This window comes from Mustela nigripes, chromosome 2 (assembly GCF_022355385.1).
Source record: "Mustela nigripes isolate SB6536 chromosome 2, MUSNIG.SB6536, whole genome shotgun sequence".
Lineage (NCBI taxonomy): Eukaryota > Metazoa > Chordata > Mammalia > Carnivora > Mustelidae > Mustela > Mustela nigripes.
Genome location: NC_081558.1, coordinates 171,007,479 through 171,022,176, shown reverse-complemented (window position 1 = coordinate 171,022,176; position 14,698 = coordinate 171,007,479). Strand labels below are relative to the sequence as shown.

At 39.4% G+C, this 14,698-nt stretch overlaps 1 protein-coding gene across 1 annotated transcript in view; it reads left to right on the top strand.

Annotated features, from left to right (window-relative positions):
• ADGRG7 (adhesion G protein-coupled receptor G7) overlaps positions 1–14,698 on the top strand; it is a 71,166-nt gene that overhangs the window by 22,103 nt on the left and 34,365 nt on the right. The window contains exons 4-8 of the mRNA XM_059388368.1: positions 1,282–1,394; positions 3,509–3,658; positions 4,374–4,480; positions 14,277–14,416; positions 14,529–14,636. Coding sequence (XP_059244351.1) covers positions 1,282–1,394; positions 3,509–3,658; positions 4,374–4,480; positions 14,277–14,416; positions 14,529–14,636 — 618 coding nt within the window. The remainder of the gene's footprint in view (positions 1–1,281; positions 1,395–3,508; positions 3,659–4,373; positions 4,481–14,276; positions 14,417–14,528; positions 14,637–14,698) is intronic.

Below are 14,698 nucleotides of genomic sequence, written 5' to 3'. Positions count from 1 at the left end.
AGGTATTGGCCTTTCCAATTGTGTTTCTTTATCTTATTTATTCTAAGAGATTATGTACACTAGTATTTCATTTGCAAAAATCAAATTTCCTTGGCCCATATATAATAACAGGCCTACTCCAATATTCACGATCCTGTTCTTTACATAGGTCCTTCTAGCCTCTTGATTAAAAGCTCAGAAGGTAAAAGGCAGCAGGGATTCATATTATTGGTACTACTTCCTATACTGTATGGTATGTCTATGGATACCTGTTGTCTTAATTTTTCATGTTTTCTATATCTTAACTATTTCATTATAATTTATAAGAGATACAGCTACAAAAAATAACTGTGTGCTACCAAACCAGGAATAGTTAAAAAAATCAGTAATATATTCATTAAGAGGCATCAAACTTGTTTGACACATATTATGTTTTTGGCTCTTAAGCATTAGTCACAGGAGGATACTGAGGTAGGTTGGCTCAGTGATAATTACAGGATATAAACTCAATGATTCAAAAAGTTTTTATTGAGAGTCAACCAGATATCAGATAAGTGCTACAATAAAATAGAACACTTTGCCTTTCAGGTGTTATTCAGATTTGGATAAAGAAGGATCAATATATAATTTAATATCTAGTAGCAATTTTTCATATTATTTTTGATCTTTCAGCCCTCATCACATCTAGTTCAAAGACTTATGCCCGTAGTTGTTGGAAGGCACATCTTCCTTGCAGACTTCAAAGGTCGGAAACAGTTGAATGGTCTTTTGAATTCAGATTAAAAATCAAGACAAGGGACATCTGCCTAAAACTTTCCTGTAAGGACTGCTTGATTCACTTTCCCATTGCTATATATTAAACCATCCCAAGTTTTGTGGCTTCAATGAATAATTATTTAGATTTTTCATAGTTCTGTGGGTTGATGGACTGCTGGAATGTCCAAGACATTCTCACTCACTTGGCACTTTGGTGCTGGCTGGACTGACTCTGTTCTCTTCCGTATAGCTTCTCATCCTCCCATAGATCAGAGCTGCCTCCTCCTACAATACTCTTGAGACAGTGTTCCAAGAGGGCAAAGGCTGAAACTTCAAGTCTTCTTGAGGCCCAAGTTCTGGAACTCTCACAGAACATTCTGTTGGTCAGGGCAAATTTATGTCCAGTCTAGATCCAGAAAATGGAGGAACAGACTCCACTCCTTGGTGGGAGGAGCAGCACAATCCCACCAATAAGGGGATGTGTACAGGAGCTAGTAGCCATCTTTGCAAATGCTGTCTTTTTTTTTTTTCTTCTTTTTACCAAAGAGGGCAATCCGAGAGCAACCCGGCTGTGCAATATTACTATGTATGGAGAGATAAAATTAGAAAATGTGACAATAGGAAATTGCAATCAAACTCTGAAAGCCCTGGAAAATCAGGTATGCCATATGGCCCGTGTGCTTGGCAGTTGGAAAAGTTCCGATTCTGTGTGAAGTCTCTGTTCTTTGGATACCTAATGGTCAAATCAATGCTTTTAAAACTCTCAAATTAGAAATAACAAAAGTTTTTGTTGTTGTTGTTGTTGTTTTGGAAGTTGACATCTGTTTGTGAAAAAGGACCTTTGGACCTGTTGGTTCAGCACATTTTAGCAAATGATAATCTATAACACATTTTAAATGGCCTCATCTTTTTAGAGCAGCGAAGTCATGACTGAAAATAGATCACTGACATTTGAGACCATAAGGAAGGTATTTTGTTGGTTAACTGAATCACAATAAAGAGAAAAAAAACAAACACCATCAAAGACCTTTTGAGACAGGGAAACCTAAAACCTAATACTGGTCTCGGGGATGTATCCATGAGCCAGTGAAGTGGGAAATATATATGACTAAATATTTTTTCATGCAGATTAAATTATTTTGACCCAGTGTATACCTAAATGCAAATGCATGGAATTACTAATATCTGAGGCCAAGAAGGGGAAGAAAAGGAAACTTAAAGTAGTCCTTTTAAGTGCAGGGCATGTTAAACATATTACCTCATTTAGTCCTTATGGAATCTCAGTTATTCTCATAGATAATTAGAGTGATTATACTAATAACTGAGCCACATACTGTGTACTGAATACTGTGCTAACATTTTACCTATGTTATATTTAATTCTTATAACTATATAGATGGATATTAATGTACCTATTTTATAGATGAGGAAACTATCTCTGAGACATGCAGTGAACCACAGGCAAAGAGTGATGGAGTTACTTTTTATTTTAAAGCCCACACTGTATCACTCTGGCTCCCCAGTTGTAGATGGGCAGGGTTAGCGGTAGAGCGGGGGTTGGGAGTAGAGTGTGGAGATGGTTGCCAACTGCCTGGTTTGTGCCAACTACACAGACTAGGGGAAAGATGTCATGTTCTGGAGTCTGATTAGCCAGTTTTTTGCTGTCAGCTCTGACACTTGAAGCTGTGTGAACTCCTTTACTTCTCCACACCTTTAACGAAGGATGAGGATGCCCCACTCACAGTATTGTTTTGTATTAAATGGGAGAGCTCTTCTAAAACATCCAGCAAAGTGCCTAGTGCAGAGCAGGGACCTAGCTATTGAATGAGAGCTTTTGTTGTTCCTGTCTGTTGTCTGAACATTGTTTTCAACCCTCCCCTAAGTGTGAATGGCCTGTGACCTTGGTTTGATTTTTGAAATAATTTTTGAAATAATGCTGCCATCTAGTGAAAAACTAAGCCACATGCACACACGTTAACCCCTGGCTCTCCTAAAGATGTTTTAGCCTCACAACACCAGAGCTAGGGGCCAGTTGGTATCCGGAGATATGGTCAAGGTCAGTGTTTCCCAGTCTGTGCTGAAAAGCTAGTTTTAAAAATTTCCAACCCCTTGCAGACTGATAATTTTAAAAAATGTAATAATAATGAATTCCTAGGAAAATAGGATGAGAAAAAGATATATAAAATACAAATCATTTTTTTCCCTCTTTATAAAAAAGGTTTGAATTATTTATTTATTATTGACATGTAGTTGACCCACAGTGTAACATTAGTTTCAGGTGTACAACATAGTGATTAGAACAAGTCCATGTGTTATGCTATGCTCATGCAATTGTAGCTACCATCCAAATATAAGTCCCTGAAAAAAAATCATTGGATTCAACAACATACAATTATTGTGTAAGTTTCTGACCAGTTACAGTCAGGTTCTGAGCTTATCTCCCTGTGAAACTTGTAACAAACAAACAAACCCTGTTTTGAAACCTGTAACAAACAGTTACTGTGTGTCACAGGGTTCATGGATCCCACCTTGAGTGGCATTGATCTACCCAAGACAGTCTTAGTTAATGAATCTTGGCAGATAGTAAAGGCTGGAAAAGCCACCAGCCTGCATGAACTTTGTCTTTTGCCCAAGGAGAGAAGCAAACATGAAAAACTGAGTAGATCCAGGAGACTGAGGGTCAGCTAAATTCCAGTTTATTCACCTGCAATTGCTTGCAAAGTGCTTAGACATAGTCCTATAAACGTAGGTGTTTTTTTTTTTTTTTTAACAGATAGTCAATATCTCAACACAGTCTCTGAATATTTCTAATGAAGCGCGGATCTTAACATCTGATGTCAATCAAATAACTCCTGAGGGCGTCATTTCTGCCACTAAAGTGGTCGGGGAGATCTTCAACCCAAAGAGCAATGCTACACTTGAGGTAAAACTCACAAGGTGGGGGTGCCTGGGTGGCTCAGCGGGTTAAGCCTCTGCCTTCGGCTCAGGTCATGATCCCAGGGTGCTGGGATCGAGCCCTACATCGGGCTCTCTGCTCAGCGGGGAGACTGCTTCCTCCCTCTCTCTGCCTGCCTCTCTGCCTACTTGTGATCTCTCTCTCTCTCTGTCCAATAAATAAAATAAAAAATCTTAAAAAAAAAAACAAAAACAACTCACAAGGTGTTTGAAAAGAGGGAGGGGAAGGAAAAAAAACAACAAAACCAGACACAGAAAGAAAGACAAACGAGAAATCGCTTTACTTAGCTCAATAGTAAGTATAATGGTTATATTAAGTATTATGGGCTGTAATGTTTCTGCAGTCAGAGCCCTGCAGGCTTATTTTGTTTCTGCTTCTCAGTATCTAAGCATCTGTTTTTGTGTTCTTGGGGGTGGGGTCGAGGTTCTGTGAAAGACCTTGCCGGGAGGCCAAATTCAGAAACATAAGCTTCCCGATAGACTGAATTTAAAATTTCCCCATGCCTTATCTTTAGTCTCTCTGCTTTCTGAAACTAAACCTTCAAGTTTGAAAAATACTTGCCTCTCAATGACCATACTAATGGTGCCTCTTGATACCTTAGTAGTGCATGATAATAATGGTGAGGAGGATATATGAACTATATATCTTGTATGATGATCGTTTGCTGCCTTCTTCCTGGCAGGCAAAAGAAATTGCGGTAACCACAGTGAGTCAACTTCTAGATGCCCGGGAAGGTGTTTTTCAGGAAGCTGCTGCAGCTGGTACTAATGATACCAACACCTTTGCAATGTAAGTGCAATTCCTGTTGGAAAGAAAACCTTTCAAAGTGCTATCTAGTTTCCTAGGTTAAAACATGAGGAATGGTGTCTTTAGTTCTCTCCTGGCTGTGCTAACTGGCTGAGTCCTCTGGAAGGCAGACTGAAGCCTCGACTTTCCACCTGATCTTCATTGACTAGACAGTGTTTTATGTTAACTCCTGGCTCCTGGGGTGACCATGATCTGGGAGATAGAGACCAGCTGGGATGATTTAGATGAGAACTTACTTTCCTAGCCTTCATTTGGCATGGCCAAGGGTCAGCCTGCATGCACAAAAGGAGCTCAATGTACAGAGCTAAAAATAATAGAATAACTTTGCAGAACATGTTGCCTGCTCCCTACACACAACTCAGCTAACCCCAAGATCCTGGTGTGTCTGGGTAAAAGCTTTCTGTAGCTTTCCCAAGGCTACATTGAAGAAAAAAAAAATCCAACTCTACCTGCTTTCTCTCTTTTTGATTCTTATGTTTCCGCATACTTTTGCTTGTATATTTATAATAAAACGTATGTACCTTATTATAGAGGTCCCTTACTAGGACTCTTTGTGTTTTTATTTTATATATAGTTTTCTTGATTTTTTAAAAAAATTAAGTAAATCTGTATGCTCATTATAGAAAAATTAGAAAATATATAGATGAGCAAAATTTTAAAAAATTGTCCCACCTTTTAAAACAATTATTTATTTTTAAAATTTCTTTTCAGTGTTCCAGAATTCACTGTTTATGCACCACACCCAGTGCTCCATGTAATACATGCCCTCCTTAATACCCACCACCAGACTCACCCAACCTCTTACCCCCCATGCCCTCTAAAACCCTCAGTTTGTTTCTCAGAGTCCACAGTCTCTTATGGTTCATCTCCCCGTCCAATTTCCCCCAATTCACTTCTCCTCTCCTTCTCCCCATGTCCTCCGTGTTATTCCTTGTGCTCCAAAAGTAAGTGAAACCATATGATAATTGACTCTCTGCTTGACTTATTTCACTCAGCATAATCTCTTCCGGTCCCATCCATCTGGATACAAAAGTTGGGTATTCGTTCTTTCTGATGGAGGCATAATATTGCATTGTATGTATGGACCGTATCTTTATCCATTCATCTGCTGAAGGGCATCTTAGTTCTTTCCACAGTTTGGCGACTGTGGCCATTGCTGCTATGAACATTGGGGTACAGATGGCCCTTCTGTTCACTATATCTGTATCCACTAGTGCAATCGCAGGATCATAGGGAAGAGCTCTTTTTAATTTCTAGTTGGTGCAGCCACTTTGGAAAACAGTGTGGAGATTCCTTAAGAAATTAAAAATAGAGCTTCTCTATGTTCCATCTTTATTAACCTATTGATATATATTCTTCCAGATTTTTTTCTCTGTGTGTGTTTGTGTCACATTACATACTCTACTGATTTATAGCTAGTTTTTGTCACTTAGTAATAACTTAAGAAAATCTTTTCAATATAAATATCTATAGATATACATCATAAATTTTAGATACTGAGTGAACTTCTATCTAAGCAATTGCTGTTGAAGGACATTTAGATTGCTTCAAGACTTTTCATATTTTGAGCATAATCTCTGTTTGGCCCATTATTATTATTTTTTTTAGGAGAAATTCCTAGAAGTAGTTCTCAGTTTTCTAACTTTTACAGTGTTGAGCCCTCAAAGTTTTTGAAAAAGTACAAAGGCATGAAATGGACAAGGACATTCAAAAAATTATAATTCTGAGAGATGGCTGTAGAGGTTGAAATTTATTTCAACAGTTTAACTGGTATTTTATGGCTTCAAATTTCAATAGGAGTCTGGGCCCTTCTCACTGGGAGTGTGGAGACTCCTATTTTTCTTGTAGTTGGAGAGGGAGGTGGCCATGGGATTCAGAGTCTCTGTTCAGTGAACATGGACCTTGAGAGTGGAGTGGGCTCCCTTCAACCTGGAGGCTCTGTGTTTGCAGTTTTGCAACTAGGAGATTTGGCTGAGAAAATCGCATATCATGATACAGAGGAAAATACTGTCCTGATAATAAGCAATTACAGATTTTACTGGCTTAAGGAACATGGAGAAAAACTTGATTCTGTGTGATTGATCCAAATGGCTTCAAAGGAGGTGGTTAGAGAGTGAATAGAAGTTATATTATATTTTATCTTATTTAATAAAAATTTTCAATTTGGGACACACTGAAATATGAAATGTTACAACTGCACTCATAGTAATTCCTCCCACTCTGGATTTCTAGTCTGCTTACTTCTCTAATCCTGGCCTGTCAGTTGACTCTCCCGGGTGATCTTAAGCAAGCCCTCCTGGACTTGGAGCCTCATTCACTTAGATAAGGCTGTCCCCTCAGACTCGAGCCCTCAGATCAGGTCACCAAGCCCTTAGTACACCTCTGGAACTGTCCTCAGAGGTCATGCTAGCTGCCCACAGAGGTCATGCTATCATTCTGGTCTCCCTGGAGAAGAAAATTAATTGCTGCCCTGGGGAAATCTTCCTTCCCCAACTCTGTCTCCTGAACCTGGGCCTACCTGCAGGCAGTCTCCTGACAGAACCTGGGCCTTTGTTGTCTATCTCACTTTGGCTTTGGCTTCTCCCTTCTTTCCTTCACAATTTCCTGTTTCCATCCTTAAGCTATTAGACGCCCCTTCTCCACTCATGGTGAGAAGTGGACAGTGTGATGGGATTTATTCCAGGGCTACAAGGTTGGTTCAACATCCGCAAATCAGTCAATGTGATACAACACATCAATAAAAGAAAGAACAAGAACCATATGATACTCTCAATAGATGCTGAAAAAGCATTTGACAAAGTACAGCATCCCTTCCTGATCAAAACTCTTCAAAGTGTAGGGATAGAGGGCACATACCTCAATATCATCAAAGCCATCTATGAAAAACCCACCGCAAATATCATTCTCAATGGAGAAAAACTGAAAGCTTTTCCGCTAAGGTCAGGAACATGGCAGGGATGTCCATTATCACCACTATTATTCAACATAGTACTAGAGGTCCTAGCCTCAGCAATCAGACAACAAAAGGAAATTAAAGGCGTCCAAATCGGCAAAGAAGAAGTCAAATTATCACTCTTCGCAGATGATATGATACTATATGTGGAAAACCCAAAAGACTCCACTCCCAAACTGCTAGAACTTATACAGGAATTCAGTAAAGTGTCAGGATATAAAATCAATGCACAGAAATCAGTTGCATTTCTCTACACCAACAGCAAGACAGAAGAAAGAGAAATTAAAGAGTCAATCCCATTTACAATTGCATCCAAAACCATAAGATACCTAGGAATAAACCTAACCAAAGAGCCACAGAATCTATACTCAGAAAACTATAAAGTACTCAGGAAAGAAATTGAGGAAGACACAAAGAAATGGAAAATGTTCCATGCTCCTGGATTGGAAGAATAAATATTGTGAAAATGTCTATGCTACCTTAAGCAATCTACACATTTAATGCAATCCCTACCAAAGTACCATCCATCTTTTTCAAAGAAATGGAACAAATAATGCTAAAATTTATATGGAACCAGAAAAGACCTCGAATAGCCAAAGGGATATTGAAAAAGAAAGCCAACATTGGTGGCATCACAATTCCGGACTTCAAGCTCTATTACAAAACTGTTATCATCAAGACAGCATGGTACTGGCACAAAAACAGACACATAGATCAATGGAACAGAATAGAGAGCCCAGAAATAGACCCTCAACTCTATGGTCAACTAATCTTTGACAAAGCAGGAAAGAATGTCCAATGGAAAAAAGACAGCCTCTTCAATAAATGGTGCTGGGAAAATTGGACAGCCACATGCAGAAAAATGAAATTGGGCCATTTCCTTACACCACACACAAAAATAGACTCAAAATGGATGAAGGACCTCAATGTGAGAAAGGAATCCATCAAAATCCTTGAGGAGAACACAGGCATCAACCTCTTTGACCTCTGCTGCAGCAACATCTTCCTAGGAACAACGCCAAAGGCAAGGGAAGCAAGGGCAAAAATGAACTATTGGGATTTCATCAAGATCAAAAGCTTTTGCACAGCAAAGGAAACAGTTAACAAAATCAAAAGACAACTGACAGAATGGGAGAAGACATTTGCAAACGACATATCAGATAAAGGACTAGTGTCCAGAATCTATAAAGAGCTTAGCAAACTCAACACCCAAAGAACAAATAATCCAATCAAGAAATGGGCAGAGGACATGAACAGACATTTCTGCAAAGAAGACATCCAGATGGCCAACAGACACATGAAAAAGTGCTCCATATCACTTGGCATCAGGGAAATACAAATCAAAACCACAATGAGATATTACCTCACACCAGTCAGAATGGCTAAAATCAACAAGTCAGGAAATCACAGATGCTGGCGAGGATGCGGAGAAAGGGGAACCCTCCTACACTGTTGGTGGGAATGCAAGCTGGTGCAGCCACTCTGGAAAACAGCATGGAGGTTCCCCAAAATGTTGAAAATAGAACTGCCCTATGACCCAGCAATTGCACTATTGGGTATTTACCCTAAAGATACAAACGTAGTGATCCAAAGGGGCACGTGCACCCGAATGTTTATAGCAGCAATGTCCACAATAGCCAAACTATGGAAAGAACCTAGATGTCCATCAACAGATGAATGGATCAAGAAGATGTGGTATATATACACAATGGAATACTATGCAGCCATCAAAAGAAATGAAATCTTGTCATTTGCGATGACGTGGATGGAACTAGAGCATATCATGCTTAGCGAAATAAGTCAAGCAGAGAAAGACAACTATCATATGATCTCCCTGATATGAGGAAGTGGTGATGCAACATGGGGGCTTAAGTGGGTAGGAGAAGAATCAATGAAACAAGATGGGATTGGGAGGGAGACAAACCATAAGTGACTCTTAATCTCACAAAACAAACTGAGGGTTGCTGGGGGGAGGGGGTTTTGGAGAAGGGGGTGGGATTATGGACATTGGGCAGGGTATGTGCTTTGGTGAGTGCTGTGAAGTGTGTAAACCTGGTGATTCACAGACCTGTACCCCTGGGGATAAAAATATATGTTTATAAAAAATTAAAAATTAAAAAATTAATTAAAAAAAAAAAAAAGAAGTGGACAGTGTGAGAGTAAGACAGGTTGGTGATAGGGAGGAAAAAACCTGCCCAGCTCCAGCTGGCTTAAGTCATAGTGAAATTCTTGGGCATCCATTCATCCATTCTCTTGGTCTGAGCTGGGAGGAGCCCTGGGCAAGGTCTCTGCTGTTAAGGGCATTCTACTACCGTCAGTGAATCCAAGACTTCCTTTCACCATTTTGACTACTTGTAGTGAAGACTGAGCTATCACCCTGTAACTTTGCTGTCAAACTCGGGGCTCATAATTGTCTGTCTTTACCTATCCTTGGGAATGCAAAACTGCGCTCCCTAATACTGACCATCTTGTATATTTGTGTTTCATATTTCTATTTGTATTTTTGTTCCAGCCAGCCACCTTTGGTTAAAAGGTGCCTGGTTAAATTATCTTGACAAGAGATCGATTGCAAAGAGTCTTATGGAATCTCATGGGAACCTAAAAACAGTACCATAACAGGCTTTTATGGATTCTGGAGTAGGGAGATGGCAGGACATCCAAGGCAGCTTTGAAGATCCCTGGAGAGGAGTTTGTGGGCCTTCCATCCAGGATAATATTGTGGTTGTGGCCACAGCCTTTGGAGTCAGACAGTCTTGGGGTCAAATCTTAGCATTGTTATTTAGTAGGTACATGATTTTGGCTAAATTCATTTCTCTTGGAAGAGCCTCAGATTCTTCAGTATAATAATATAGGAGTAACTTTGAGACTTACTTCAGTAGGATTCTTGTGAGGCTCAACTGAGTTATATCTTATATATGTTATATGTAAATCACTAGTAGGATACCTGACTTTCATATAGTTAGTCTTGAAAAGAGAAGGTTAGCAGTTGGTCTTTATAATTAATATGACTCAATAAACATGTATGTTTCATCTTTACTTCTATTTTGTTCTCTCATAAATTAACCCTGTTTATGACATTAGGGAGATATAATTAAAAACAAAATCTTTTCTCAGCCCAGATATGCTCTCCACAAAGATAGTAGAGAAAGAAAACACTTTTTATTGCATAAGCACTAAACCAGAATGTGATATGTATCACAGGCAAACAATAAGAGATTGCAGAGAGAAATCTCACCTCTTTATATAGCCAAGCAGATATAATCTATTACTTACGTGTTTTCAGGTAATCAATAACTAGTCCTCAGTTAAGAGAACTTGACAACACTGTCACACATAGTTCATCTTAAATTAACCCAGTACTTGGGGTGACCATCTGTGTTAGCTAACTAACTTTATCCAGAGGAAGATCAAACTTCTCATATCTTTATGACAAGAGGTAGCCTTGCAACTTGGAGCAGGGTACCCACCCACTAAAATCAGGCTCCTAGCCCCACAGGAACTGGGAAATAGAGAAAATAACTCCCTTGATGTTCACATTTTAAAGGGATGGCTTCCATGAGAGACATTCCTATGTCATAAAGTGGAAAAATTTTTTTAAGGCAGGAAAGCAAGTTTATTCAATGAAGTATTTACTGAGCCCTTAATGTGCCAGGCACTACTTTATGTGCTGGGAATACATTCTGTTGATTAAAGACATACGAAAATCCTTGTCTTCATTGTATTTACACTCCAGAGAAAGGATAAGAGATAATAAACATAATAAGTAAATTACATAGGAAGTTAGAAGGTGAAAAAATTTGAAAGAATTTACTTACATATTTTTTTCTTTTAAAAAATATTATTTATTTGACAGAGAGAGAGAAAGAGAGAGAGCACACAAGCAAGGGGAGCAGCAGGCCGAGGGAGAGGGAGAAGCAGAGAGCCCCTCTCCCCACTGAGAGAGCCTCCCCACACTGAGAAGAGAGCCCAATGAAGGACCCAAACCCAGAACCCTGGGATCATGACCTGAGCAGAAGGCAGACATTTAACCTACTGAGTCACACAGGCATCCCATCTTTTATTCTCAACAGGAAAAATTAAGCATCTTATTTTAAACTTATGTTTGTTCTTAAAATGACAGAATGACCTCTCTGGTCCCCTCTACACCATGACTTTCCTGATATAACTATGGCACTAACTTGAAAATTCCTGAATGAAAAGAATCTGATTGCTTCTTCCAAGAATTTTTGCTCGTCAATGGCCAACCTCTGCATTGGGTACTCTGAAGCAGGCACTCATCTCTAATTGAATCAGTTATGGCAAGGGCAGGGAAGAATCATATGGAAGGAAAAAATGGCCTTGAAAGTGGCTGTGGCTAGAGCAGCCCTATAAAAGTGGTTGTGAACCCTGCAGTCACTCCCAAATATCTAGTATGCCCTTCCCTTTAGCCTTCCAATGCCTGAGGGAGTGCCTCTTGGTATCTCCAGTGTTTCATAGAGTATGACCTCTGAGTTGGTGCTCAGCAGATATTGTTTGGTTGACAAACATATGAAATACAAAAGCCATCAAAATCAAAAGCTTCTGCACAGCAAAGGAAATAGTCAAGAAAACAAAGAGGCAACCCACAGAATGGGAGAAGATATTTGCAAATGACAGTACAGACAAAAGGTTGATATCCAGGATCTATAAAGAACTCCTCAAACTCAGCACACACAAAACAGATAATCATATCAAAAAATGGGCAGGAGATTTGAACAGACACTTCTCCAATGAAGATATACAAGTGGCTATCAGACATATGAAAAAATGTTCATCATCACTAGCCATCAGGGATATTCAAATTAAAACCACATTGAGATATCACCTTACACCAGTTAGAATGGCCAAAATTAGCAAGACAGGAAACAACATGTGTTGGAGGGGATGTGGAGAAAGGGGAACCCTTTTACACTTTTGGTGGGAATGCAAGTTGGTGCAGCCTCTTTGGAGAACAGTGTGGAGATTCCTCAAGAAATTAAAAATAGGGGCGCCTGGGTGGCTCAGTGGGTTAAGCTGCTGCCTTCGGCTCAGGTCTTGATCTCAGGGTCCTGGGATGGAGGCCCGCATCAGGCTCTCTGCTCAGCAGGGAGAGCCTGCTTCCTCCTCTCTCTCTGCCTGCCTCTCTGTCTGCTTGTGATCTCTCTCTGTCAAATAAATAAATAAAATCTTAAAAAAAAAAGAAGGAAATTAAAAATAGAACTTCCCGATGACCCTGCAGTTGCACTACTGGGTATTTACCCCAAAGAGACAGATGTAGTGAAAAGAAGGGCCATCTGTACCCCAATGTTTATAGCAGCAATGGCCACAGTCACCAAATTGTGGAAAGAACCAAAATGCCCTTCAACGGATGAATGGATAAGGAAGATGTGGTCCATATACACTATGGAGTATTATGCCTCCATCAGAAAGGATGAATACCCAACTTTTGTAGCAACATGGACAGGATTGGAAGAGATTATGCTGGGTGAAATAAGTCAAGCAGAGAGAGTCAATTATCATATGGTTTCACTTATTTGTGGAGCATAACAAATAGCATGGAGGACATGGGGAGTTAGGAGAAGGGAGTTGAGGGAAATTGGAAGGGGAACCATGAGAGACTATGGACTCTGAAAAACAATCTGAGGGGTTTGAAGTGGTGGGGGCGTGGGAGGTTGGGGGAACCAGGTGGTGGGTATTAGATTGCATGGAGCACTAGGTGTGGTACAAAAACAATGAATACTGTTATGCTGAAAACAAAACAAAATGTATGAAATATGTTCTTAGAAATATGTTCTTATGTTCTGTTAGGTATTCTTTCTGTTGAAAGCAGCTCTGGAATATGATTGTTATTTATTAAGTGGGAAATATATACTGTGAATTGCTAAAAATTCAGAAAATGGTGTTATGAAAGGAAAACATTCAAAAGACAAGTGAACTCAAATGGTTTCTATATAAATGATTATCATATTCTCTTTATAAAAGCAACCTTCAATTATTTTAAAATTTGTTTATTATGTCAGTTGGGAAAAGTGAAAAATACTTTAGTGGCCAAAATAAAGACTTAGAATATGGAGCAACTACATTTTAATGAAATCTCCTTACTTCTGGGAAAACTTGATTGAATCAGTTATCTTAGCTATAGAGATTTTGTTTGATCAGGTACAGAAATAATGCAAATAATTTTTGTAGGAAACAAGGAAAAGGAAAGGTCTTATGACTTTTCTTTGTAGAACACCAACCTGACAGGCTCTCCCGCTCCATCCCACCTTCCAACTAATCTGTCTTCAAAGTTATCCAAAGTAGAAAAGAACATTGTGGAAACTTGCAATGTAGAGATAATAACCGAGGTAGTGAGCTCAGAGCTCTATTCTTGCATGGTTCCAAATAAATTGTTGCCTCTTGAACCAACAACTGATAGGAAATGGTTTAGATACCAAGGGGTTTGGGTGAGAGGAGGGAGTTGAATAAGGGGCGTAAGGAGAAACAAGAAGCACATGTCTGGCCAATGACCGATAGCAACATCATCCTTTGTGTGAAAGAGAAGCACAATAGATACTATTTCTGTGGGGAAACTTGTCATTCTTGAGTTCCAGCTTTCTGGCATCTATATATGCAGTATCCTTCAGTCCATCAGAACTTTAGAAAAAAACGTATATACAACAAAATAAGACTCTGGTGAAGAACATAAATTATTTTAAGTGGATCGTATCAATGTTGTGATCATGTGAGTTCTGTGGTTATGCCTTTCTACTGGAATGAGGGAGAGAACACAAACCTTTTTATGACAAATCTCTAGAACGTTATGTTGTTATATTTTATCCTATACAGGCTTGTTGAGCAAATGGAAATTTATTCCACGTCTTTGGGTAACAGGGCAGTGGTGGAGCCCAATGTGGCAGTACAGTCTGTAGATTTGTCTTCAGAAAGCACTGGGCATTCCACAAGTGTTCGCTTCTCTGTGAAGAAAGGTGAGTTGTTTGTCTCATGTACTTATCGTAGCAGACAACATTCTGCTATCAACCATGAATAATGCTCTAAAAAAATGTAGACTTTTAAAACTCTACTTTTTTCCTCGGACAGGATCTAGTGATTCTCTCATTCCTGGTTCCACAGTTGTGGAGAGAGATGTGGAAGCCCTTAATCCAAATGGGGAGACTGAACTTCAAATCCTGCTCAATACCTCATCAAGTAGGTCTCAGACTTTGTTACATTAAAAAGTACACTCAAATTAGGGGCACCTGGGTGGCTGA